General features: G+C 23.7%; 1 protein-coding gene across 1 annotated transcript in view; it reads right to left on the minus strand.

The window, feature by feature from the left end:
* The window catches only part of LOC111625838 (roundabout homolog 1-like), a 160,254-nt gene that overhangs the window by 36,807 nt on the left and 95,975 nt on the right, over positions 1 to 27,472 (minus strand). Inside the window, 12 exon segments of the mRNA XM_023369082.1 lie at positions 1,809 to 1,997; positions 2,069 to 2,209; positions 3,236 to 3,608; positions 4,348 to 4,412; positions 14,341 to 14,422; positions 22,046 to 22,208; positions 25,256 to 25,390; positions 25,680 to 25,707; positions 25,798 to 25,995; positions 26,113 to 26,284; positions 26,363 to 26,478; positions 26,548 to 26,776. Coding sequence (XP_023224850.1) covers positions 1,809 to 1,997; positions 2,069 to 2,209; positions 3,236 to 3,608; positions 4,348 to 4,412; positions 14,341 to 14,422; positions 22,046 to 22,208; positions 25,256 to 25,390; positions 25,680 to 25,707; positions 25,798 to 25,995; positions 26,113 to 26,284; positions 26,363 to 26,478; positions 26,548 to 26,776 — 1,891 coding nt within the window.

Genomic DNA, 27,472 nt, shown 5'->3' on the forward strand with positions numbered 1-27,472 from the left:
GTTATGAATGCTATCATATATTGTATGTGTTTACATATATTAATTATATAATTTAAATATGTTTTTCATTATGTTTTTAAAGTCACACATATTACATTATGATCTAATATAATTTTTAAAACTAAAAATATTGAAATTTTTTCAGAAGCATTCCAATGAAGCCTAATGGAGATAATTAATTTTAATTAACAACTACTAATAATTAATTAACAACAACTTTCCATTTATCACAGTTTAGCAATCTATAAAACAGATTATATTTTCCATAAATTTATATTTAAATTCTTTCTATTAAAAAATTATTTGTAGTTTTAAAAAGTTATTGTTATAGTAAGTTATTATATCTGTAACTAGTTCATTTTGAACTTAAAATAGCAGAAAACATCATATAAAACTATTTAAAAATCAAAAACTCATCCTCTACAATAGAACATGAAAAATGTTAGATGTCTGGCTTTAAATTTTAAAATGTCTTTATACTAAATTAAATATATCTGAAAAAATAAATAAGTGCTAAACAAATTTCTAAAAATTATTATTTAACAATTAAACAAATCTCAATGTCTATGAAGTGTATCATTATGATAACACTAGTTAAATTTATAAATTAGTGTTTAACATTTATACTAACACAGTGTTACTAGCCTACATTTCAGTAATTATTACAGACTTTTAGCCTCTAGTAAATTTATTTAATTGTTAAAACATTTTCTAGAATTTCCAGTTATTCATTAGTATTGATTTTTGAGTGTCTGTGTAAAGTATGTAATTTACTCACAAATTACATTATTCTTAAAATAATTTAATAATTGATTTGTTAATTACCAAATAATTTTAATGTTATGAGCAACTATTCAAATATATATTTATGTAAAAATTAATATATATGAATTCATCTATTTGTTGTAATATCATAGAGATTATCCTTTTAAAATGGTTGGAGAATTTCAAATATTTAACCTGCAATTATGGATTAATTTCCTAAATAAATGAAAGGAAGGAATGTATCTATATCTAAGGATTTGTGTAATAAAATATGAAAGAAAATAGATGGATTTAAAAATTATTCTTTAAGTATTCATTAACTTTAGTGTAAAAAAGGATTTTTCTAATCCAGATATGAAATATGTTAATGCATTAGCTTTTACCTAATTTTGTTTAATTGATTCTAATTATTTAACTAAGTTTTGTTACTTCAATTACAAGGGATCATTCAAATATGACATCTGTACTGANAATATATGTATTATTAGACAATTATTATTAAATTTCTATATAAATCTTCTTTTGAAATATCAAGTTCCCTGGCACCGTGCACAGCAAACTTTTGTCTCTAGCATATTATTCATTGGTATTAATGCAAACACAAATATTCTTGTTAGTTATATTAGTGTAAAATGAATCAAAAGCACTTGTTAACATTTTCATTTCTTGCTTGCAAAATTAGATGTTATTATAAAAAAAGTTATAAAGAAAGGCAATAGAAAATATTGTATATGAGGTTAATTAAGAATGTATGTAATACATTATCCTGTAAAAATGGATCAATAAATAACCAGCCAAAAGCAACAACAGCATGGCTGATTGCCCTGGCTGCTTATTTATTGATTCATCCTTATAATCAAATCTTAATAATTTGTAAGAGTTACAAAATTACAATTTTTGCATTACCTATTTTTTATATTCAATTATACCATTTATTTTATCTATTTTAGATAACTTTAATAAACATGATATTAAAGCCAATAAAGCTACAATTTTTGATTTTTATTCTAGTTTAAATTTTGAATTGAAACACTAATTCTTACCATTGCTTGGATCAATAATTAAAGATCCATCTACCCTAAATCCTGCATTTTGTGCAGCCCTTGCAACTGCACTTGCAAAATCAGCATCTGTATAAAATGATCCATCTGTTGAGCTAGCAGCACTAGACCTTGCACTTGTACAAGAGCTATTACTTTGATCAGTGACACTTGCCCAAGATGGAACTAAACCTGTTACCAAAAATTATTTATAATTAGTACCTAATAATTTTATAGGAATTGTTAATAAAAAAATTTTTTACCCTGACTAGGTGCATAATCAGTATCACCTCCAACACTAGATTCTGGACTATGTGGATTATTTCTTAGGCAAATGTCACCTGATGCGTAACCAGGTAGGCCTTCAATATCTGAATCACCATCAAGAGGATGGTATGGACCTACTATAAACAGACAAAATATGCTTATTAAAATATAGTTTTTAAGTTTTGAATACAGAGTGTTTTGTTCGAAAGTACCCAATTTGATTTGGCTATAAAATATTAACAGTTAAAGATATAAGTTCACCGAAGATTTTATAAGAAAGAAAAACTCACCAAATTGCATTTAAAAAATCACCACATCTGTATGTGTGCTCCAGCAATCACAATGACAATGACAACAAGACAGTAGGTAATTTCCTGCTATGTATTCTGCAGCATGTCCTGTCTCACAGTGGGAGTGGTTGAGATGATGTGCTCCTGAAGACCCTTAAGATCTCTGAACAAAGTTGCATAAACTATATTTTTCATGTAAATCACAGAAAAAAATCTAAGGGGTCAGATCAGTATATCTTGGTGGCCATGCTATCAAGCATACTTTCTCCCATGAAGCTATGACTGGACAATAACACTCACAATTCAACTTCTGCACCATCTTGCAGTACGAAAAAAATCTCTATAAAACTTGATGAGTTTTCCCATCAGGTATTACTTTGTTGCTTTTATATATATCTTCACCATTCACTTTTTATGGCAAATTAAAATTGGGGACTTTCGAGTGGAATACCCTGTATATTCTATAAGATTAGTTCTATTTATTCTTTCTACAACTGAGGCTAATCTATTATTGGGTCAAAAACATTTTTAAACACTGCACATAATATTCAGTGAGAAGAAATTACAAGAAAGCAAATATTTTCATCCATGTTTAATGGGCATCATCAAGCTAACTGATGAAAGATGGATGAAAATGTTTGCTTTCTTGTAATTTCTTCTCATTGGATATTGGTTATATGTGCAGTGTTTATTAACATATTCTCAGTTTTGAGTAGTTGAAAAACATTTTTGTTTGTTAATCTAAAGCAAAGAAATTTATTAAAGTGGATTTTTATTGTTTTACTTTATTCCAGTTATTTTTTGCTTATTTCATAAACTTATTAGAATAAATTATTTATTATTTAAATCAAAATTAATGATAAAAAGAAATACCTGTAAGAGGTAAGTTTATGGTATTTTCTGGACCTGATCGCCTTAGTCCAGGACTTGGATTTGAATGAGGTTCACTTATCAATGATGGCAATGATGATTGGATACCCCTATCCATTAGTGGATTAGAACCAAAAGTTTGAGATTGGGAACAAGAAGATGCAGAAGGCATAAGTGGACGTTGATAAGATAAATTTATTCCTGGAATTCTTGCATTTGTCATAATAGGTGGAGTGGGACCACGATCTGCTTCAGCAGCAGAGCGGGTCAATGTGCTACGGGGAGATGCAGTATTATGTTTACTTCCAACTGGTGACTGGAAACCACGTGAAGACAGAGGAGAACGAGACATAGACTGTATACCTCCTGAGATCATCTATAATGAAACAAATTTTTTAAATATTTTAACATAATGATTATTTAATAACACAATAAATTAATTTTAAATTATATTTTTAAAATTTTCAATTGTTACATTCTCAACTTTTTATTTAAAATCAAAGAAATAAAAGTTTAAGTGTAATATATTTTACTTTTAATATGTAATTATTCATATATCATGAGATAAATTATAAATTATTACAGAATTGATTAATTATTATCTAATGACTAGAAGCTATTAATAATATGAAATAGTTACATTATTAATCAGGAATATTAAATTTAAAAAAATGTATATAAAAAAACATATAAAAACAACTTTTGTTTCAATACCTATAAATTATTTGGCAAAAAACAAATTAACTAATATATAACAGCTCTATACAATTTTATATCATAAATATATGAAGAATATAAGCTTATCAATTTGGTAATAAAATTATATCTAAAGAAGCCAATTACATTATCTTTAATATAAATGCTCTTATAATATAAGCTCTTATTACAAGATGATATGATGGAGTTTTGTAATCAATGATACAAAACTGGAAATTTAGCAAGTAAATATTTTTACATAACTGCTTTTGAATGACTAAAACTCAAACAACTATAAAAATAAAAAAAAACTGCTGTTTTTAAGTCACCACTGTAGATTCATTGCATCCAGAAATTTAAATTTATTTTTATATTAATCTATTTATTTAAATATATGTTATCCAAACTTCTACATTTACTGTATTGCTTTTTGATCTTTTTATGCATAAGTGTGTTAAATAGTGAAGAAGTTTTCCTAACCTAACTACAATTAGTAGAAAAAGTTTATTAACACAAAAACTCTTGAGCAAAATAAAAAAAAAGTCAAATAGACAAAAATAAAATTTATATCTACTGTGTAAAATGTTGCTACCAGAAAATTTGTTTCTCTATATTTATCTTTAATTTTGTGTCTGCTCTTCTAAGAGAATTTGCATCTAATTTTATAGCAGTTAAATCATTGATTAACATGACTATCAGTATTAATCAGTGATCAATTTTATTCTTTCAGTTTGTGTCAGGAATGGAACAAAATAAAGAAATGAAACAGTTTTAATAATGAATCATTAGTGAAACATTAAAAATTTACTATTTGCTAATTCTATCAATTTGGATCATTTCTCTCATTCTTATCATTTGCCAAATGCCATATATTCTGTATATATATTTACATATATGTTTCAATGAGATATTTTCATTCTTCTGTTGATCTGTTTAAGAACTGTAATTATAAATTAATATGAAATAGTATATCAAGTTACAATTTGTTCTTATAACACATTATGAGTTTTCTATTAGAAAGTATCTTCTATCAGCATAGAAGACTTTAGAATAAATAAAATAAAGTAATTAAATAAAAAAAAGAATTCTCTCTGGCTGTTCTTTAAACATATAAAATAATAAAAATTATCTGAAAAGTTTAATTTTAGGTTTTTGGAATTTTTTACTAATTTTTGAGTAAATTTGATATTATTCATTGCATTCTTAGAGTTAATAAAAGTAAATAATTAATCTTTATGAAACTTAAATGAAATGTATATAATTTCTAATTTAAAAATAAATTATACATTTACGAAAAATTAATTCTGCAGTATCGAGTATTCTAATTAAAATAGTTAATTTTTAGTCTTGACTTACAAAAGATAATAAATCTTTCATAATTCAGTAGTATGTAATAAATGCATAAACTGGAAATATTTCAGTTATAGAATAAAATAGTGACTTTCTATTTGACTGAGTATGGAAATCAATTTTCAGTTTTAGATTTCTAATTAAAAAGTATATATATAACTTTAAAAAAATATGAAAATATATAATCATTCATTTTAATTAGTGGAATTTTTCTAATTTGTCTTTCATTAAAATGATATATTCAAAAGCAAAATTATTTTATAATATAATTAAAGTTTTATAAACTTTGTAATTCAGAACTAATAAAATATATACATTAATTTATTTCATGTTTCATTATTTTTTTAATTAATAATAAAAATTGAATCAATAGATACAATTATACAATATGATATTTTATACCATAACTGTTAAAATTAATTTTATTACATATGTTAATTATTTAGAAGTTTTGATTCATCTTGTTTTTACCATTATTAATTTTGAATGTTTTCATGAATTTTTGTTAGAAAATAATATTTATTTCTCCATATCAGGAAAGGCAAATAATATTTTTTGTATATTAAAATATTTTTATTAATTTTAAAAAATATATGTATTATATACATATATTACATATACATACATATGTAAATATATGTATTTTTTATAGAATATTTTTATATATTGTTTTAAAAAATAACAGATTCTGAAAGCAAAATGCATAACAAAAAGACATGATTAATTAACTGGGCTTAAGCTATAATCATTTGATACCATTTTGACTTATTTATGATTATATTTAAATGATAAGTGCCACAAAAATTAATGTTAAGTCATTAAAATAATTTTTAAAACACACAAAATAATAAAAACAAAGGTTGAATTCATTTCTGTTAGAAATCAGAATCACAATTTACATACTAAAGAGAGGCAACTGCATATCTATAGTATCTTACATACATAATAATTATTAGGGAATATAATGTGAAAGTAACTACTTAGTAGGATAATATTATAGTGATGATTGTTCCATCCTAGGAGAGGCAACTGCATATCTATAGTATCTTACATACATAATAATTATTAGGGAATATAATGTGAAAGTAACTACTTAGTAGGATAATATTATAGTGATGATTGTTCCATCCTAGGAGAGGCAACTGCATATCTATAGTATCTTACATACATAATAATTATTAGGGAATATAATGTGAAAGTAACTACTTAGTAGGATAATATTATAGTGATGATTGTTCCATCCTAGATGTAGGGAGCAAAATAAAAATCAAAAACATTCTTTCCTCCTAATTATATGATTAAAAATATTAACTTATAATTAATATTTTTTCATTAATATTAAAATATTAATTATAAGTTAATATTTTTAATCATATAATGTAATTGCATTATCAATGTTGGAATAGTTTGATTATTGACACAAACAGCTAGGGTATACAGACATAGGCATTTCATTTTCTTAAATAGTTTTATTTTCTAATAAAGCAACATTTTACAATAAATGATTAGTAATGAATCTAATAAAGGTATCTAGTGTCTCTTAATTGTTTGTTACATTGTTTGATGTTATATAATATACATTACTGGGTGAATGTAAAGCATTTAAAAACAAATATATTAATAGAATATGTTCAAATAATTTTTATTTTATTCGTGACTATTAGCTTTTAATATTAGCATCTGAAAATGAAATAAGAAAGTTATTGCAATATATTTACAGAAGTTAATATTCATGATGCAGCTTAATGTAATTGAGTTCAAAATTTACTAAGAATATTTTTGAGATTATATTTTTCTATCTTTTTAATTCTTTGAACAGTTAGTTATATGTTATATAATTTTTTTGTTTTATTTATACAAAACAAAAAATATGAATTTAAAGTAAACATTTTTCTATAACAAAATTCTGGATAATTTTATATTTATTTAATTTATGAATCAAACAGTCATTTCAGATATATATAATATACTACATATATTTTATAATTTCAGCACTAAGATTAAAGTGCATTTAAAATATGCAAGTTGTTTACAAAGTTAATTTTATATTCAAACTTTAATTTTAAAGAGAGAAAAGAAAAACAGCCATTCAAAAATTCTTCATAGACAATTTATCTAAAAGATTTCAGAATAACCATCCTTATGTTCCTCAAATCAAGTAAAACATATAATTCTTTTTTTTTTTTTTGTTCCTATTTATAAACCATTGAAAATTTGATATGCTTAATGCATTCATTTAATATAAAATAAGTATTGAAGGATAAGAATAGCAACATAGATAACAGTATTGACAAAAATTTTTATTTTGATATACCAGTATGACTGAATTTATGCATGCAGAAATTTTGCCGGATTTCTTTCTGGTGTCACTTGAAAATATCTATTTAATATGATTTTGAATAGATAAATATTTGTTTAGTTCCATTATGATGGAGACTGGCATTTCTTCCCTTTTGTTTATAAAACAGTATAGTTTTTTGGCACATAAATTGGATTTTAAGATTTATTCACTTATTCTTTAAAAATTTTTACATAGAAAAATATTGAAATTTAACTCAGAATTAATGCATTCTTAAGATACCTTATTAATATTATTATTTATTCATTATTTTCTTTTTTTGAATTGTCAGTATACTCTGTAAGAAGTCTTATGCATTTCTATTTAAAATTTTAAGTACTTTTATATTATAATAGACCAATATTTTCAATTTAGGATGTTACAATCTCTCTTAAACTTTTTCTTTCAAAATCTCTGATTAATAGAAATAACTTTTAGAATTTTTACAAAGTTATATTTAATCTTTGGCTGACAATACCATCATATGATAAAAAATATTCTTAACTGGTTACTTGTAATGGTAAATAGTAAAAAACTTTACCAGCAACATTTAATTAGGGTAATTGAATGTTTTCAGCTGTTTTTGCAGCCATCATTAGGATATCAGAATATAACTATTTTCAATTTACAGCATTAAGAATGTAATCATTTCAATTTAATTTGTAGAAGAAAAATTAAATGGAATACCTTTGGCATTTAAATATAAATGTAAATTCAGTACAAAAATAGAAACATGCAGAACAAAAAATAAATAAAATATATTAATATAAAATGTAAGCTCATTTAACTATGAATTCAAAGAACACATATATTTACTTATCAATATTAATAATCACTACTAATGACTTTCAAGATCTTAGACTTTAAACAAAATATTATAGATGAATATTCTTATGGTTGTTTTTGTATTTTTGTATGTATAACTCACGAGGTGTCTGTGTTTAAAAGACAAGTTTGAAAGGGTGGGGAGTTATATGATGGGTTATATACCAATTTAAAATTGCAATTATGAATGGAGCAATCATGCCTGTGGAGCAATGACTGCTTCCATAGGTGCAGGATATATAATGGGGTTGGTTATGCAAAAGTTTTTATTTTCTAGCAAATTTTTCAGGTTATACACTGCCTTGAGTTACAGGTAAGAAAATACAGTAAATATTTAACAAATTGGAATAAAAATAAAGATGTTATTCAAAATTTGGACAGCAAATTTTATAAATTTTCCTAACTTTAAAAAAGAGTGATCTAACAAATGCATTTGACAAAGAAAATTTCTTCTAAAGTGATAAATTGCAATAAAAATGACAACAAATGAAGTCTAACCAATAACAATAGTTTGAATAAAAAAAAATATCATTCAAACATTCAACATTGAAATGGAGGAGAACTTTGATTACATTGGATGATGTCCAAAATTTCAAAAAAGCCTCTTTTATCTAATAACAATAATTTCTATTAACTTTTATATTTTCTCACTATTAACTTTTCTTTTATATTTTCAAAGAATTTCTGAAATTTCTCTCAAAAAATTTCAAGCAGCTAAATAATAAAAATTACATTTAAGATATTAAAAGCACCAACTAATACCTGTAATCCAGTTAAAATGAATCAATTTATTATAAAAACAAATGTTTTCAACTGTGTTTAACAGTCATCTTCAGGTTATGGAATGTTACATAGAACAAAATACAAAGTTAATAGTTTTGCTGTTAATTTTAAGGACTTGTCTTCAGTATTCCATGCATGGAAGACTATTTATGTACTCTTATAATCTTATTTATATTTTTAGTTATTTTTCTTTTTCTTTTTATATTTATTATTTTTATTTGTACTTATGCCTTACATATGTTCTTTATTTAATCCCTGTTATATTGTCTTATATTTTATTTTTTTCAATATTCTTTTATACAGAATGAATTTAACAGGCTCTATTTTATTTAAATTTTGTTTTATGTAACATTCCATAACCTAAAGATGGCTGTCAAACACAGTTGAAAATATTTGTTCTTATAATAAATTGGATCATTTTAACTGGATTACAGGTAGTATTAATTGGTACTTTTCATAAAAGATTCAGTTAAACTATCAATATATTGAGTTTTAAGTACTTGTTTCATGTATTTCAGAAATAATTAGAAGTTATAATATGATGTTTCACATCATCCAGTTTCACAGTATCTTTCAATAAATATTGTTCAAATCACTAATAACTAATTGTATCATATATTATGTACATAAAAACTAGATAATATTATGATGTTTCAAATAAAATAATCTATTCTGTTATTTTTTTCAATAATTTAGACATAAAAACACATCAAAAAATAATTTTCAGAAAACATTCTAATAGTAAATTCTTTANCACTAATAACTAATTGTATCATATATTATGTACATAAAAACTAGATAATATTATGATGTTTCAAATAAAATAATCTATTCTGTTATTTTTTTCAATAATTTAGACATAAAAACACATCAAAAAATAATTTTCAGAAAACATTCTAATAGTAAATTCTTTAAGATAAAAATAAGAGAGATTTGTGCTGTAATGCATAAAAATGGTTATTAAAATTTTAATTTTGAGCCAACTATATTATAATGAAATGTCATCATTAATAATTATGTATCAGATATCTCATTTCAAACATTCCATGTTAGGTATAAACATTGTTACCAAAATGGACATCATATTATAACTTCTAATTATTTCTGAAATACATGAAACAAGTACTTAAAACTCAATATATTGATAGTTTAACTGAATCTTTTATAAAAATAAAACATTCTTTTAAAAAAAATTCTAAGAAACTTTGTGTGAATTTTATAATTTTACTTTCAAACAAGACAAATAAATGGCGCTAGTGATTTAATGAAAAAATATGAAAGAATCGTGGAAACTATATCCTTCAATATCATACTGTCAAAGTTGATTTATTACAATGAAACAAACAAATTAAGAAACATCTTCTTATACAATCTTGAGTTATTGCTACATAATTTTAAAATGTTGGACTCTTTGAACAAAAGTTAATTGATAAAAACAACTTATCAGATTAGATAAAAGAATTATTGTTGTAAAATTGTGTTGAGAACTCAAATATGGAATTTTATGAAATGTAATTGTGTAACTACTGTATATGAGATATATAATTTTCATAATTATTTTTGAAGTACTTGAAATTAACTTTTTATTTTAAAAATCTAGTATTTAGGGTAATTGAATGTTTTCAGCTGTTTTTGCAGCCATCATTAGGATATCAGAATATAACTATTTTCAATTTACAGCATTAAGAATGTAATCATTTCAATTTAATTTGTAGAAGAAAAATTAAATGGAATACCTTTGGCATTTAAATATAAATGTAAATTCAGTACAAAAATAGAAACATGCAGAACAAAAAATAAATAAAATATATTAATATAAAATGTAAGCTCATTTAACTATGAATTCAAAGAACACATATATTTACTTATCAATATTAATAATCACTACTAATGACTTTCAAGATCTTAGACTTTAAACAAAATATTATAGATGAATATTCTTATGGTTGTTTTTGTATTTTTGTATGTATAACTCACGAGGTGTCTGTGTTTAAAAGACAAGTTTGAAAGGGTGGGGAGTTATATGATGGGTTATATACCAATTTAAAATTGCAATTATGAATGGAGCAATCATGCCTGTGGAGCAATGACTGCTTCCATAGGTGCAGGATATATAATGGGGTTGGTTATGCAAAAGTTTTTATTTTCTAGCAAATTTTTCAGGTTATACACTGCCTTGAGTTACAGGTAAGAAAATACAGTAAATATTTAACAAATTGGAATAAAAATAAAGATGTTATTCAAAATTTGGACAGCAAATTTTATAAATTTTCCTAACTTTAAAAAAGAGTGATCTAACAAATGCATTTGACAAAGAAAATTTCTTCTAAAGTGATAAATTGCAATAAAAATGACAACAAATGAAGTCTAACCAATAACAATAGTTTGAATAAAAAAAAATATCATTCAAACATTCAACATTGAAATGGAGGAGANCAAAAGTTGGCTATTTGTATAAAGAAATACTTAATCTGATTAAAGTTATGAAGACTTTTTACAAAAATTAAGTGTGAAAGTTATTAATTTATAACTGGATAAAATTTAATGATTTTAGCAACAAAAATTAAAAAAAAAAGTTGGCAAGAGTTCTTGCATAACATTCCAGCACTCAAACAAAGTTAACAGGACCAGAAAGAAAGTTTGATAAGTTATACTATGGTATAAAATTTAAATAATAACAACAGCTTAGAGAAATTTAAGTGTAAAAGATACTAAAAACCCTACTATTTTTGACCAGATGTGTCATCAAATTGACATAAAAGCATACATTAGACAAAATAAGTAACCTTTATGAATATGGCTTAAATTTAGAATTATATGTGGTGCCATCTGTTATGAGATTTTATTTAAAAATAATATTTTTATTATTAATTAGTATGAAAAAGCAAAAGGCTTATTTTTGAGGGTAGGGGTGAGATTTTTAAAAACGTTGTTAATGCCAATAATAAGTAAAATTTTCATTAAGTCTGATTATTGAGATATGACATGTTGACCCTCCTGTATCTCCCCATTCCTTTGACCTTTAACCACCAAAATTTAATAGCATCAATGCACCATCTACACATAGAAATAACCCTAAGTTTCAAAACTTTTAGTTCATCCAGTTCTGAGATATATACAAATAGACATTGACATAAACACAGAATTTTGTAAGAGTTTTTTTTTTTATATTTTTGGCTCATGGAGCATCAAAATGTCTAGAAAATGCAAAAATCTAGGGGTGTCAAAATTTGACTGATCACTATACTTTGTGTTATATTCTATAACAGCTAGGGATAGTAAAAATATGAAAATTTTAATATAAATCTTTGTTAATAGTATTTTTTGTATAAATATATATAGATAAACATTCTTCTATTAGATTATTAATTGCTTTAGTTTGTAATATCAAATAAATAAAATCCAGCAATGAGTTGCTTAACTTTCCCCACAACATTTGGTAGTGCCAACTATTAACACGATTTACTAAAAATTTTTAAATATTTTTAATTATTATAAAATGGCAAAAAGATTAATTTTGAGGGTAGAGAGGGGTTTTATAAAAAATTGTAATTGCTAATAATAAGTAAAATCGTCATTAAGTCTGACCCTACTGGAGATATACATGACCCCCTTTATCTCCCCATCCTTTGACCTTTAACCACCAAAATTTAATAGCATTGATCCCACTAATATATAAACTTCTGTGCAAAATTTCAGAAATTTTCAACAAAAACCCCAGAGATGTTAAGCTTCAAACTGGGTGAACAAAATCATGCCCCCCCACACACTAACAACCACAAAAAAAAATACCCAAATTTTTCTTGCATTTCTCAACGTTTCACAGTATCCAGAGCCCAAAAGTGTAAAAATCTTTGGGGGTCATTTTTTGATCCCTTTGTAATACTAGTACAGTAAATAACATTTTACAAATCTATCAACAGTTTAAAAATTGATTTTAAAGTACTAAAATTATTTTTGGGGTTATTATTTTAATGTTGAAGTGTCCTTATAAAAGATTTCTTGAAAAAACTCAAAAATTTTATAAAACTTGAAAAATTTTTGTAAGATATTGATTTAATTTTTAAATTAAAATAAAAAGATTTTGAATTATAGTTGTTTGAGATGATTTATATGATGAAAATTTATTGTTACATAAATGAAACTCATTTATTGTTACTAAAAAAGTAAACATAATTTAAAATTAAATATTTATTTTTTATAGGTATTTTCTATTATTAAATCCAATTTTCATTTTTTTATTTCATATTATATCCATTTTTTATGATAATAAATAATCCTTTTTTATTTCAGAAACAAATTCTTTTTAATTGCTTTACCACTTAATAATATTAAAAGCCAAAAATCAATTTAGATAATTTATTTGCTGATAAGAAAACAGTTATTTATTACTGTTTTAAACTAAGCTCCTGTCTTTATATAATTCTTTATATAATTAATTCAAATATGTAAAGATAATACTTGTAATTAGATAAATTTGACAAAAGTTATATTTCATTACTTAAATATAAAATTCAAATTTGAATTGAAATGAAAATCATTAAATTTCTATTTAATAAATCTTTCAAAAAAAGAAAAATTATTGAAATTAAGTTTCTTAAATTTCACTGGTTTTAGCATTAAAAATATTCTACTGTATTTAAACATATAAAAGAATTATTAGTTTCAAAAATGTAGATCTATGAAAAATCATAATTAGTTATAAATATGAATTAATGAATAGCATAGAACTGTTAATCCATTGATTTATCATTAGTTATGATAAATATACTTTGTACAAATATTTCATGTTTTAATCATCATTTGGTCATATATTTTTCATACTTCAAAATTCTTAAGAATTTTAATTAGAATTAATAGAAAAATTTATATTGCATTGATAAAAATAGATACATTAAAATTAACTAACTAAAAGTTTTTATCATCTTAGAATATTTTGTTTGTTTTCTTCTAACAGCATACATGATAACATGATCAATTTTTAATTGTTTTCTTCTTTAATTCAATTGTGTGCTGTATTTAATGTCTATGTTGTTGTAATGTCTATTTGTAACAAATCATCTCTTTCTATAAATAGTTAAATGTGTTTGTATTATTATTAATTTTAATTAAATACCATCGTTATATCTTGCATCTAAATCAAATCCTTTATCAGACTTTCGACTGATTTCGGATCCACTACTTTTTCCATCATGGACCTAAATTTTTAAAAAATATATACATAAATTTAATTTAAATATTATGTAAACTTTAAANATTGTTCATGAACATTTATTATAGTTTATTATTTGATACTGACAAAAATGAATGTTTTATTGTTGATATATCTGAAAATATGTCATTTTTAATTATTTATTTAGCTCTCTTAATACACCATAAATAAGAAATCGCTCCATTATGGATTACAATTGAAAAATAATGCAATTAATTTACAATCATATTATGATTAAGAACAACTTATCCATAAATTAATAATGTTAGTACAAATTACTACAAAACAATTATTAGTATTATTGACATATAATTAATTATGTATTTTATCATTTAAATGCAGAAATTCCATCTCTGTTACTTGACAGTAATTAATTTAAAGTCAGAATTAATAAATATTATAACATCTTCAAAATTTCATTAAACTACTGTAACCAACATTGTATTAAAGTATATTATTTTAATTCTTCAACACAATCATCAATAGACAATTAATGAATTTATTAAATGTATTTATCATCTATATTCATTGTGACTATTCAGCTTTATTTATTCAATTATTATTTTAATTGTGAAAAGAGTATTAAAATATATATATATTTAGCTACATAGTTAATGACAAAATAAATTACTAACATAATGTGTTTTGAGAATAGTAAATAGTATTAAAATATCCAAAACTAAACACATTTTGGAATAAAAATATTTTCAACTCAATAAAATTTAATAACAATAAAATAACTTGTATTCAATTTATTTTCGATTAAAATGAATAAAAACTAATTATTTACTTATTCAATTGAAAATATTTAAAAATCATAGATATAATACATTATTAAATTTAAAAATTAAATATAATATAATAGTATATGAGTTTCTAATACATATTTATGAGTATTAACAGTTTTTCTGCATTAAACTTTGAGTATCATAATAAATTTATGAATGATCATAAAATTAATAGTATTTAATCATTTTTGATTGAAAATGATTAATTTTATGATCACTCATAAATTAATAATAATTGTTTTATTCTGTATTCAAAGAAACACAACATATTTATGAATAATATAAACTTAAATATTTATTAAAAGATCAATAAAAATCTCAAAAATTTTATAAAGAAAGAAGAATTTTTAAATCTTTTGTAATATATGCATCAAATAATTTTATATTTATAATAATATTAAAGTACTGATAATACTTTCATATATTTATTGTTATTTTTATCTTAATTTGACAAAAGGTTGTTTAAGATTCACTTTTTGCTCATTGAAGTTAGCTTTTAGCTAAACTAAGTTATCTGATATGTTTCCATAGAAACTGTAATTTAATTTTGAATAGCTAGTTGTTAAAGTTTCATTGTTGTATCCAGAATAATAATGAATAAAAATATACAGTAAAAATATGTAGCAATCAAGACATAAAATTCAGATTTCAAAAATAACATGTTTCTCTAAATAAAGAAGTTATTTTAACAATGCTTTATTAAATAATGCTTTTCATACATAATAAATTAAAATAAAAAGAAAAAATATGAATAATTTAGTTCTGACAAATTAGGATTGTTTCNATTCTGTCCTCATTTTATTTTATTATCTTTACCTAAATATTATTCATTTTAATTTATGGCATATTTATGAATGATTAAAGATTTTATTTAAAATTGAAAATAAAATGCAGAATTTCATTTATATTGTTTGTCTAAAGACAATCTTAAATTTTTAGCCTTATCACTAAGCCAGCTAGGAAATTTATCATTCTTAGTCTAGACCAGTGATGATAAATCCATGACACAAGTGTTGATTTCAAGATACCTGATTTGAATGTTTATTTTAATAGTTTTTATAAATTATGCAAAGCTTTAAAATTTATCAAATATTTTTTTATGTGTAATGTTAAAACAATGTCCTAAAGGTGTCATAAAATAGCTTAAATGCTACTAATTACAAACCTCAAATAGGAAACTTATCAAATAAATAGTGCAGATTTCCCATTAAACAAAATATTTGATTCCACTATAATCAAATAATCAAATTATTATTTTCTGTTCATTTATAAGAATTTATTATTGTTTGTCTAATTTTTCTGATTAAAAGATTAAATAAAGTAAAATTTATAAGCATTTTTTGTTATTTTTTANTATCTTTACAATAATTATTTTAAAATTTAACACACATAATATGTGAATTTTTAATGCCCTATGTGTTCATAAATCAATTAGATAATGATGAATTTATATACTATATTTCCTTGATTCTAAGATGCACATTTTTATTTAGAGTAAAAGCACGTCTTTGAATCAATGGCATGTTAGAATCAATCAAGGAAATGTAGTATTAAACTAATCAGTTGTTTTGTCATAATCCTCTTGTATCTTACAAAAGAATTTAGTAATATTACATCCCTTCACTTCCCTAAAAAGTAATGTAATCTCTGAGATCAGTTGGTAGTTGGTGACATTAGTTAAAGGTCATTAATCTGTTGGAATTTCCTCAACTTTTTCTTGATCACTTGTTGCGTTTTCTAATGACAATTAGTTTTTCTTTTCTTTCCAAGTATATCTAGCATCTACTTGTTCCAAGTTGGTTTCTTGCCATCTCAATTATGTGTGTGTGTCTCTCATTATTCTGTATAGGTAAATTAGAACACTGTACCTTCCTTACCTAAATCCAAGCATCTCATGAGGGTATAGGCATCTGCAGAAAAATTTTTAGGGTAACAAAGCTTGGAGACAAATTACATCAATACATTATTTAATTTTTAAAATTTTTGGGTTTATCACACACAGATTATAGAATACAGTATTGCATCAATACAAAAAATAGACAAAAGCATCCTATGGTTGTAAGGTTACATATCTCAATCACTTTTACAATTATAATTTGTGGGATTTTTTATTAGATCCCAAGGGAGGCATGTACCCCATTTTCCCCCTCAGTAAATGCCCATGGTTTAAAGATTATAATTTGGACTATAATTTTGTTTGTCTCTTGATAAGTTCTTTTCAACTACATAATCCTTCAACTTGAATTTCCAATATGCTATTTTAAGTATATTATTACACTCTGAGTCATAATTTTCTATGTTTATGTTTAGACATCTGAGCAGTTTTTTGTCCATAATCAGTTTTTTTATTGCTTTTAAATCAAAATGCTGTATAAGCAAAAATGTTGCTAATTTGAGATGCACATTATTTTCAATTATCATCTTCAATATTATTTTCAAGCTTTTCTTCATTTGTTCAGTCCATGTGATAAATGCTCAAAAGAAGCTATTGTAAAATCATATATTCAATGTAAATGTCTGTTATCATCCATAAATTCCATCTAATGTGAAGGATCTGCTATTATCTGACACTAAATGTTAATTATCACATTTAGCATCAATGAATGATATTTTGCAGAATCTTGATTTCCTTTGTTACCAATGATCTTACAGTTTCTATTTTTAACATTTTTAAAATGTATCTGTAACAAACAAGCTACCTTAGAATAAGTCTGAAAATTTCAGATAACTTTTATCAGAATTGTTTAGCACTTTCTATGGTGATGCACTTATTTTTTTGTGAAATGTGTTTATTGAGTCATCAATTCTGATATTTGTAGACCATGCTCTTAATATCCTTGTCTAATCTCATGGCTATACATACTTATTAGCAAATGTTTGCAAGGATGCTCCTAGAGAGGGTCCGAGGGGTCCTGGTAACCCCAAAGCAAAAGGATGAAACACTAGAAAACTTTCCCACCTCCTAAAGCTCATAGTATTTTTTATAAAGTGTTAAAGAATATTCATGCCAAATTTGGTGAGGATACATTGATGGTATCCTTTGCCTATCTGGATGGGGAAAGAACAACATAAAACATACCATGATTGAAAACCAGCTCTAATAAATAAATGCCAACTTTACCAAGCATCTGTCCTTGACATGGTGAATGCCAGAATGATGGGAAATTGAAGTTGTTTGGTTGTAAAAGGAAAAGTGTTATTGCTTGGAATTAATAGTATCTGAGGAAGCATGTGAATGGTTTACTCGTCAGGATCTCAACATTAATTGTGTTGTTGAACAAACCATATATAACTAATCTCATTCTATTAACCAACTGTTTTTTAGTGTCAGGGTTCCTGATGAGCATGACTACAGCTCTGATCTTTAATTTTAACTTGAGTGGTGGAAGTCCAAATTACTCCCAAAGCCCATCCCTCTTAACTTATTATATATGTTTGTTAGTTAAAGGGTTCTATACTATTCAATATATCCACATCAAATTTGGCATGAATATTCTCCAAAACCTTATAAAAAATACTAATATTCTACAAAAAATACTAATAACCCAATATCACCAATCCTCCACTCACTAAAAAGCCCAAGCAATGCTAGGCACTTGCAACTAATTATCATTCTATTAGATTTTTCTTAGCAACATTTCAATTATTGGGACAAAAACTTAATGCCTGTTTCTTAGCACATCTGTGTAAACTAAAGCACAAGATAATTACATTAAAAAAACTTTATATTTAATTCAATATATGAAATAGTTCATTACTTGAGTGTCAATCTATATATATATTGAAGAAGTCAGGCCAGTGGGATCACGTTAACCAGGGATAGGTGATGAGTTCATTTTCACTGTTGGAGTAGTGAATTGTGCACACAATATGGGACTATGAGTAAGAAAAACTTTTCATTGTTGGGTTTTGAGTGGATATAAAAAATAAGGTGTATCTGTTGTGTACTCATTTCTACTCTAATTTTTGTAGTGTGATATAAAGTGAAAATATATACATATGTTTGGGAAGGGGACAATTTACCAGTACAAGAATATTTGGGCATATGTCCTCTTTATCCTTTATGGATCAATGCCTATGGTTTCTTTTCATAATTTCATTCACAACAATATTGTGATAAATTATCTATATCAAAATTTAATCATGGATACATTTTTATAATTACCATTATATTACATGGATACATTTTTATAATGTATCCATGTAATATAATGGTATAATATGATAGTATTGACACAAGAATTATTAACTGATAAACATACCGTATTATTTAGATATAAATTACATATATTTTATATTAATATATCTTAGAGTATCAAATATTTTGTAACCATACATTAATATATTACTAAATTTTCAATTGTGTATTGATTGGTGCAGCCAAAATAAAATAATTGGTGTGGAAAACTGATACCAAAAGAAACAGTTTATAAAATTCATTTGTCCAGTTTTTAAATGTGTTTAATGAAAAAAATGTTTTTTTTTTTCCGAAAGCAAAATTCCGAAAGCAAAATAGATGAATTTAATATTGCAAACATAACAATTAAAATATAAATAATGCTGAAATTATATATATATTTTTTATCTGTTATTTATAAANTTATTATGTTTTTTGATGCAACAAAAATTAATACAATTATTTGCAAAATGGGTACCTAATATGACATAAATTTATAAGTTCAAAAAAAAAATGTTTATTCTCAGTTTAAACAGAAATAAAATTTCCTCGGGAAATGTAAATTTACTTTATTACAATGCTATGGAATTGTGGAATTTAAAGATAATTTTAGTAATTAAATAATGTTTCTTGTAATAGAAAATTAAAGAGAATCTTCTATTTTCAACAATATATATTTCTAATTTAACAATTATTTCAAAATATTTATCTTTCCAAAATAACTTTTAAATTTGGAAATACATTACATTTCTCAAAAATTCTTCAAATGTTTTATTTAGAATAATTTAGAAATAATACATGAAAAATGTAAAACCTAAAGATTTTGGGATCATTTGAATTCTATCTTCAAGAATAACAATTCAGGGTAAAAATTCAAGAATTTACAAATTAAGATCATCATTTATCCATCTGTACTGCATTCTGTTACCATAGTAATGGAGTTATTTCATTTCTATAGCAACCATATGCAAACAAAATTAAATTAATTACATAATGTTATACATTTCTCATAAAATAAATTCCTTTAAATTACAAACTATGCAAGCTTGTTATATAAGAAGCCATGTAAGAATATCTCAATATAAATATAAATCATATTGATATTTTTCTCCTGTGTAGTTATCTTTCTTAATTAATTTATTTAGTGAAATAGAAATAACTTATTTATATTGAGACTAGTGATTTCAATTCTCTTTTTAATTTTTGTTCCATCTAACTAAAATAATACACAATTCTTTGACAGTTTTTAAATTTATTTCACAAGAAATTTTATATAAAATCTTGGCATTTTTCCATTTATTTTATATTTCTAGTAATTGTTTTACTCTTGATTTACAGAATTTTCTTCATTTATATTCACTTGTAATGTAATAATCTGTTTATTATTTATATTAATAGTTGGTACTACAGTCTTGGCAGCCTATGTCTTTAATTTTATTTATTGAATGTAAAGAGAAAAAAAGAGCAGTTACAATACAAGATTTCTATTAAATAACACTTTCTTATTAGTTAGTTTTTCAATTTATTTTCCAAAATGTTCTAGATAAGTTAGAGATAGAAAAGATTGGATATCCACTGATTGGCAATCTCTTCAACTCTAACTTTTTCACTTCTTCAGTCACTATATTTTGACAAACTCTTCTCACAAAACTAAATTTCTTAAAAGTTTTCACATATTGTTTATAAATTATTTTTAAAAAAACATTTATATAATAAATTTTAAAAGAATTTTATCAGANAGCATATATTTTAAAGATAAGAAATTTAAAAATGTTATTAATTTAGGTATCTGATTTTTGTAAAACAATTCTCTACATTTTCTAAAATTAATCTATTGATTTTGTTAGTATCAGTGAATCTGTAATATTCATAATCTTAAATTTAAATAAACTAATCCCAATAAAAGTTAATGTGATAAATTTTAAGAATTAAATATCTCTCACATATATATGAATCATGTCATGAAAATTTGATGTGCTTTAAAGAAGTTTGATATATATATAATCATAAACTTTCTAATGCACATTGATATAGACTATAATTCATTAAGGCTAACTAATTTTTTTTCTGCATAGATGTATTATTATAAGTAAGTATAAATAATTTTCTTTAAATCTAGTGATGTAATATTTTGTTCATAATTTACTACCAATCAACATTAAATTCCTGCTTTTAAAAACAAATTCAGAATTCTTTGTTCTAATTCATGTACCATTAAAGTTTAAAAATGTTCCATTTATAGAACAATCCAATGAAATGCTATTAAAAATAACAACTAATGTTTTTGACTAATGATTATTTTCTTGAAGTTTGATGAATGCTGATTTACAGGTTTCTGTCATTATTTGTTAATCAATTTTTTTTTAAGGTTATATAATTTACCAAATATACTCTTAAATACCAATTACTTCAAAAATATAAATAATTAATAAAATAAATGATAATTAGTTTTTGAGTAAAACTTTCTTACTGAAGACAAAATTTTTGTTTTTGTTGTTTAAACATTTAAAGGATTCATGAAATTCAGATATTTTAGAATTCTTTAGTGCTAATCACTCATTTTCTTTAAAATTTTGAGGATATTCTATTTNATCAAAAAATTACTTAAGTTTAGTTAAGTTTACTGAAAACATTTAATACTTACAGAACCACTTAAATGTTTCTGAACAGGTGGATTAATCAATGTTGTAGTGGCATAAGGTGCAGGTATGGATGGAAGTTCTTTCTTATAAAATGTTGTCATATTATGTGTATCTACTTCTGCATAATCAGGAGCACTGACACTACATAATAGGGGAGAATAAACACTGTGATAATTTAAGAGGGAAGCATCTTAAACAATTTATTTACTAATTTTATTTCTAAACTAATCCATTTTTAAATATTATGGCATGACAAATGCAATTAAAATTTCTGGAGTGTTAAATCTCTTTTACACAAAATTCCTAACGTCTGCTAATAATTTATTTTTATCACTTAATCTTATGAAAAGTTCTAATATTTTTATATTTAATTTNAAAATTTATGCATAATGTAATTCTAATAGATGGTAAAGATAGTACTTTCCTTAGTTTTTCATTTTATTAACTTTATATCCATCATAAATCCAATCAATAAAGATTAATAAAATAAGAGAAATTCCTAAAGTAGCATTTTTTTTCCCTTCTATATTAAAATGATGAAAGATATACCAAATCAAAGAACTGATTAGCAAAGGAGTATGTCAATTTTTCTGAAACTGAGATAACTGGATTAAATACAATATTAATTTAAAAACTCGAATTTGTATTAGGATAATTTCAATTTTTTTGGTTAATATTAAAAAAAATATGAAATTAAATTAAGTTTATACTGCAGACTGATTTGACTTGATGTAATTTTTATTGAAACAAAATATTTATCTCTATATTAAACTGATCATAGCAATCTGAATAACATATTAAGTCTAATCATTCAAACAACTATATTTCTGTTACTATAATAATAACTAAATTACAGAAAATAGCCTAAAAGTAGGCAATTAATATCTTAGTACATGATAATAGTTAGGCTTTATAATAGTATATGCTTTATAAGTTTATAATAGATAATAAAGTTATGTTTATACAATTGCTGTATTATTAAAAATTAATGTCTTGTAAATATTTTAAAACATAAATGCAATTTAAAAAATCTTAGATGCATTTTGCATTTATGATATACTGTACTATCTTATTGATTTAAAATCCAGTATTCTATATAATAAAAAATTCAATCATTTTCAAAATCTGTAATTTTAATATCATTAACAGTGAATTTTAATTAGGGAACCAACAACTGATGAAAAAATAATTATTTTCTATATGACATTAATGTTAACATTGTTTTAATGTGATGTTATTATCTAATCTTTTATTGTTAGCAATCAATCATGCTCCATGCATAAGGCCAACAGAATTACCATCAAAATCTTAAAAATTCAATAACAAATCTGATCTCTAATTTCTTAATTTGGGATAAGTTACTTCATTATTACAAAGTTCAATATGTCTAGAATTACATTTCTGTAATGAATATGTGATGAATGAAAAGATGAAAAAATTTGAACCAAATTAAGATAAAAAGTATTATGAGAATTTATAAATTTATTCACAGAAATCTATATCAATGCAAAACAAATTTGATTATTTTATCATATATTCTGCATCAGATTTCATTATAAATTATTTTGTTAATATAATTTTTTAACATTTTTCATACAGAAAATTTTTAAAAAATTATTAAAATAATAAATTAAGGCAAAGCCATACTTCTTAGATTTCTTATGAAAGACTACTAGCTCTAGCTATAATATATTTATAAAAATATTTTTAGAGTGAATTGCTGATTTAACACATTTTCATATTAACTTCAATTTTTTTTTAAAAGATGAAATAAATAATATATTTAAAATTAATTTCTAGAAAAAGTATTATATGTTTCTGATATTTCTGATACATCATAAAAAGATTTTTACCTAATGTCTTAATTACATCTGAAGTAGGACTGGGAAGACTTAAACCATGAGAATTTTCAGCACGAACTAAAAATATATAACGGGAATCAGGACGTAAATTTTGAACTGCATATGTTTCTCCTGGAACTCTGTGTGCTGCTGTAACCCATCCACTTTGTAAATCACTACTGTAATATTCCACTATAAAAAAAAATCACATTTAAATTATATTAATTAACAATAAATTATTTTAAAATATTAATTTCACTTTTTCTACAAAACTTTAATTATTATTCTAAATAAACATAAAACTAAATTAGTGTGAAAAATTTACTTGTAATTGCAATACTTTTCATAGTTAAAAGTATTTTTAAGACTAATTTTTCAGAAATTTTTAAGATAAAAATACTTAATCTTAGATTTTACTTTAAAAGTATCATATTATGTAAAAACTATAGTTTTTGTCATTGGAAAAGAGATAAAAATAATAATTTATTGCTATTTCTTTATAAATATTTCATTTTTTTCTTTTTGATATTATGTAGATAATGTAATATAATAATGTTTTGGAATAATGATTGCTTTCTTTATTATGTTTTACTTTTTCAGTTATAACTTAATTTTAAATAAACATATTTCCATTTATGTAATTAAAATAGGAAGAACACATAATATGTAAGAATTTGTTAATTTACCCGTATATCCAATTAGAGACGACCCTCCTGTCTTTGAATTCCGATGCCACATCAAAGTTACCAAAGTTTCAGTAATATTCACTGCCGTTGGCTTAGAGGGAGGACCAGGAAATGTGGATGGATCGGGTGTTCTGTGAAATATCACATTAGGATTTCTGGGAGCTATAAATTGTAATTAAATAAAAAATTTATTCAATATAATACTTTTATATCAATTTTCATCTAATGTGGAAAATTTGTTATATTTTAAATTCAATTATTGTATATTTATTATAACTTTGAGATTTAAAAAAAAATTAGCAGAATTAATTACATTCAACTGCTAGAGAAGCACTCCATGATGTCTCTCCACTTTCACTAGATGCTGTACATGTGTACATTCCTGAATCTGATGGTTGTAAATCTACAATGAAACATTTTTATGAGTAATTCATTAAATAAGAAGCAATTTCTAAAGATAACAACAAATTAAATTAGTAAATGTAATAACTTATTTGCAGATAAACAATAATGCTTTATTTATAAAAAGGTAATTTTCATTAAAGCATTCTGCACAATATAACAGTAATATAATTGCATTTAATATTTTTCTATATAAAATNTAAATTATGTAATTAGTTTATAAAGTTAATGCTTTATTATACAATTTCTATTGTATAGAAATCTTAGAGATCATTAGATTTACCTGGAATAATTAAGATCACTGGATGAATCTAATTTATTCAATAGTTTTGTTTCACTCATACTATTCCCTTTACCAGAATCAGCAGGTCTCCATGCCTGATTAATCCACAGAGCTTCACGAGCATTAACACCAACTCTGAAAGTAAATTAATAAAATTAATTGATGTGCTTTAATATCCAGACTACAATTATCATTAATCTTACTATTGTTGAAATTTATATTCATAACAATTAAAATATTTATGCTACAGAAATATTATGTGTAAGTTACTTTTCATGTATGGAAGTGACTTAATAAGTGAAACAGTCAACAAATTCCATTAAAATATTACTACATAATGGTTTAATTTATCTTTTATAAACCTAAAACTAAAAATCAATTTTTATGAAGTAATTTATAAAAATTATTTTGTAAAAAGTTTTACCTGATATCTTCTGCTTTATGAACTGGAACTATAAATAATTAATATTGTTTTAATAAATAAATAGAAGCTATAATAATTTTAGTCAAATATAAAGTTTTTTTGATATTAATGACTTTACCTGTTAAGTGAGCCCCAAGGGCTTTCTGCCAAGCTAATCTACGACGTAAAAATATCACTACAAAAAAAATAGAAAGTAGCAGACAAAGCAATCCTCCAATTAATGCTATACACCAGGGTTGTCTAAGTATGTCATGAAAGTTTGATAATGAGGTAGCTGAAGGACCATTAGCTAATTGATTATGTAATAAACTTGGATCTGCAAATATTAAATTTGAAATATAAATAAAAATATTTCATAAAATTATTTTCAAAATACAATAAATTATTTTATTCATTATTTTTTAAAAATGAATATAAAGATAAGCTTTTTTACCCATTCTTAAAGACACAGATGAAGTAAATGGTCCCATCCCAACAGATGTTCGTGCAACAGCACGTATTGTATAAACAGAACTAGCTGTAAGATTGTATAAAGTAAATGATGTAGTTGTAGCATTGGTTGTTATATTAGAATGGAGTGAAGAGCTGTTCCCCATTATATGAATCTGTAAAAATAATTATTATTACCTTATATTAATAATAATAATTTTATTAAATTAATAATTTTAATCTCTTATACTTACAGTATAACCTTGTAAAATGCCATTACGATGCTGAGGCGGAGGTGGAGACCAAGATACTGCTGCACTAGTCATGTTAATTACTTGAACATGTAAATTATCAGGTGGTGCAGAAGGCACTAAAACAAAAAATATTAATTTAAATAATATCAAATTTATTAATTTATATTTAAAAGATTATATATTACCATCTTCTAATGTTTGGGCACTTTTTGAATTGCTAGGTGGACCCTCTATGCTCTTATAAAATGGAACTAAAAAAAATTCATACTTGGTGAATTTTCTTAAGTCAGTAAGAACATAAGAAGAGGCTCCACCATTTAATACTGTGACCATGTTATATTTCTGTGATCCACCAGTCAGATCTCGAAATCTAATATAGAATCCTTCAACATATTCTTGTCCACCCTGAATCTAAAACAGATTGTTTAAAAATTTATTGACATTAGTATAAATCATTAATTTTAGCAATATATGTAAAAAAAATTTCTCTTTATTAGATAATCAATTATTGATTTACTTTTCCATGTCAAATGATTTTCTTGTTTAGTGAGAAAATCAAATTTTAAAAATCATATTGATGACTTACAATAATAAACAATATTTAAATAACAATATAAAGTGAAAAATAAAATGAAAAATTTTATTTATTTATAACATTTATATTAAAAAATTACATAAAAAGTATATATTAAAAATGTTTTTATACTTTCAAATTGCATTAATAAACAAATATATATATATATATATATGAATCATGTCATGAAAATTTGATGTGCTTTAAAGAAGTTTGATATATATATAATCATAAACTTTCTAATGCACCAATACCAAAAGCGCTCAGCAACTAAATAATAATAAAGAAAACACCTTTTTTTGCCGAGAAATAAATATAATTTGCAAAAACAAACGTTTTCAGCCTAGTTAATAGGCCATCTTCAGGTCGAAAAAATGGAACGCAAATGTTCCATAAATAGAACATAAAAATATTTAAATCAAAAAATTTTACAAGTAAAAATAACGGAAGAATATATAAACAAATTAATTAATTAATTAATTAAAACAGAAATAACATAAATCTTCAGTGGATTAATTCTGGTCGAAGTTTCTAGT

Source organism: Centruroides sculpturatus, unplaced genomic scaffold (genome assembly GCF_000671375.1).
Source record: "Centruroides sculpturatus isolate CEXI.00-Female unplaced genomic scaffold, Cexi_2.0 scaffold181, whole genome shotgun sequence".
NCBI lineage: Eukaryota > Metazoa > Arthropoda > Arachnida > Scorpiones > Buthidae > Centruroides > Centruroides sculpturatus.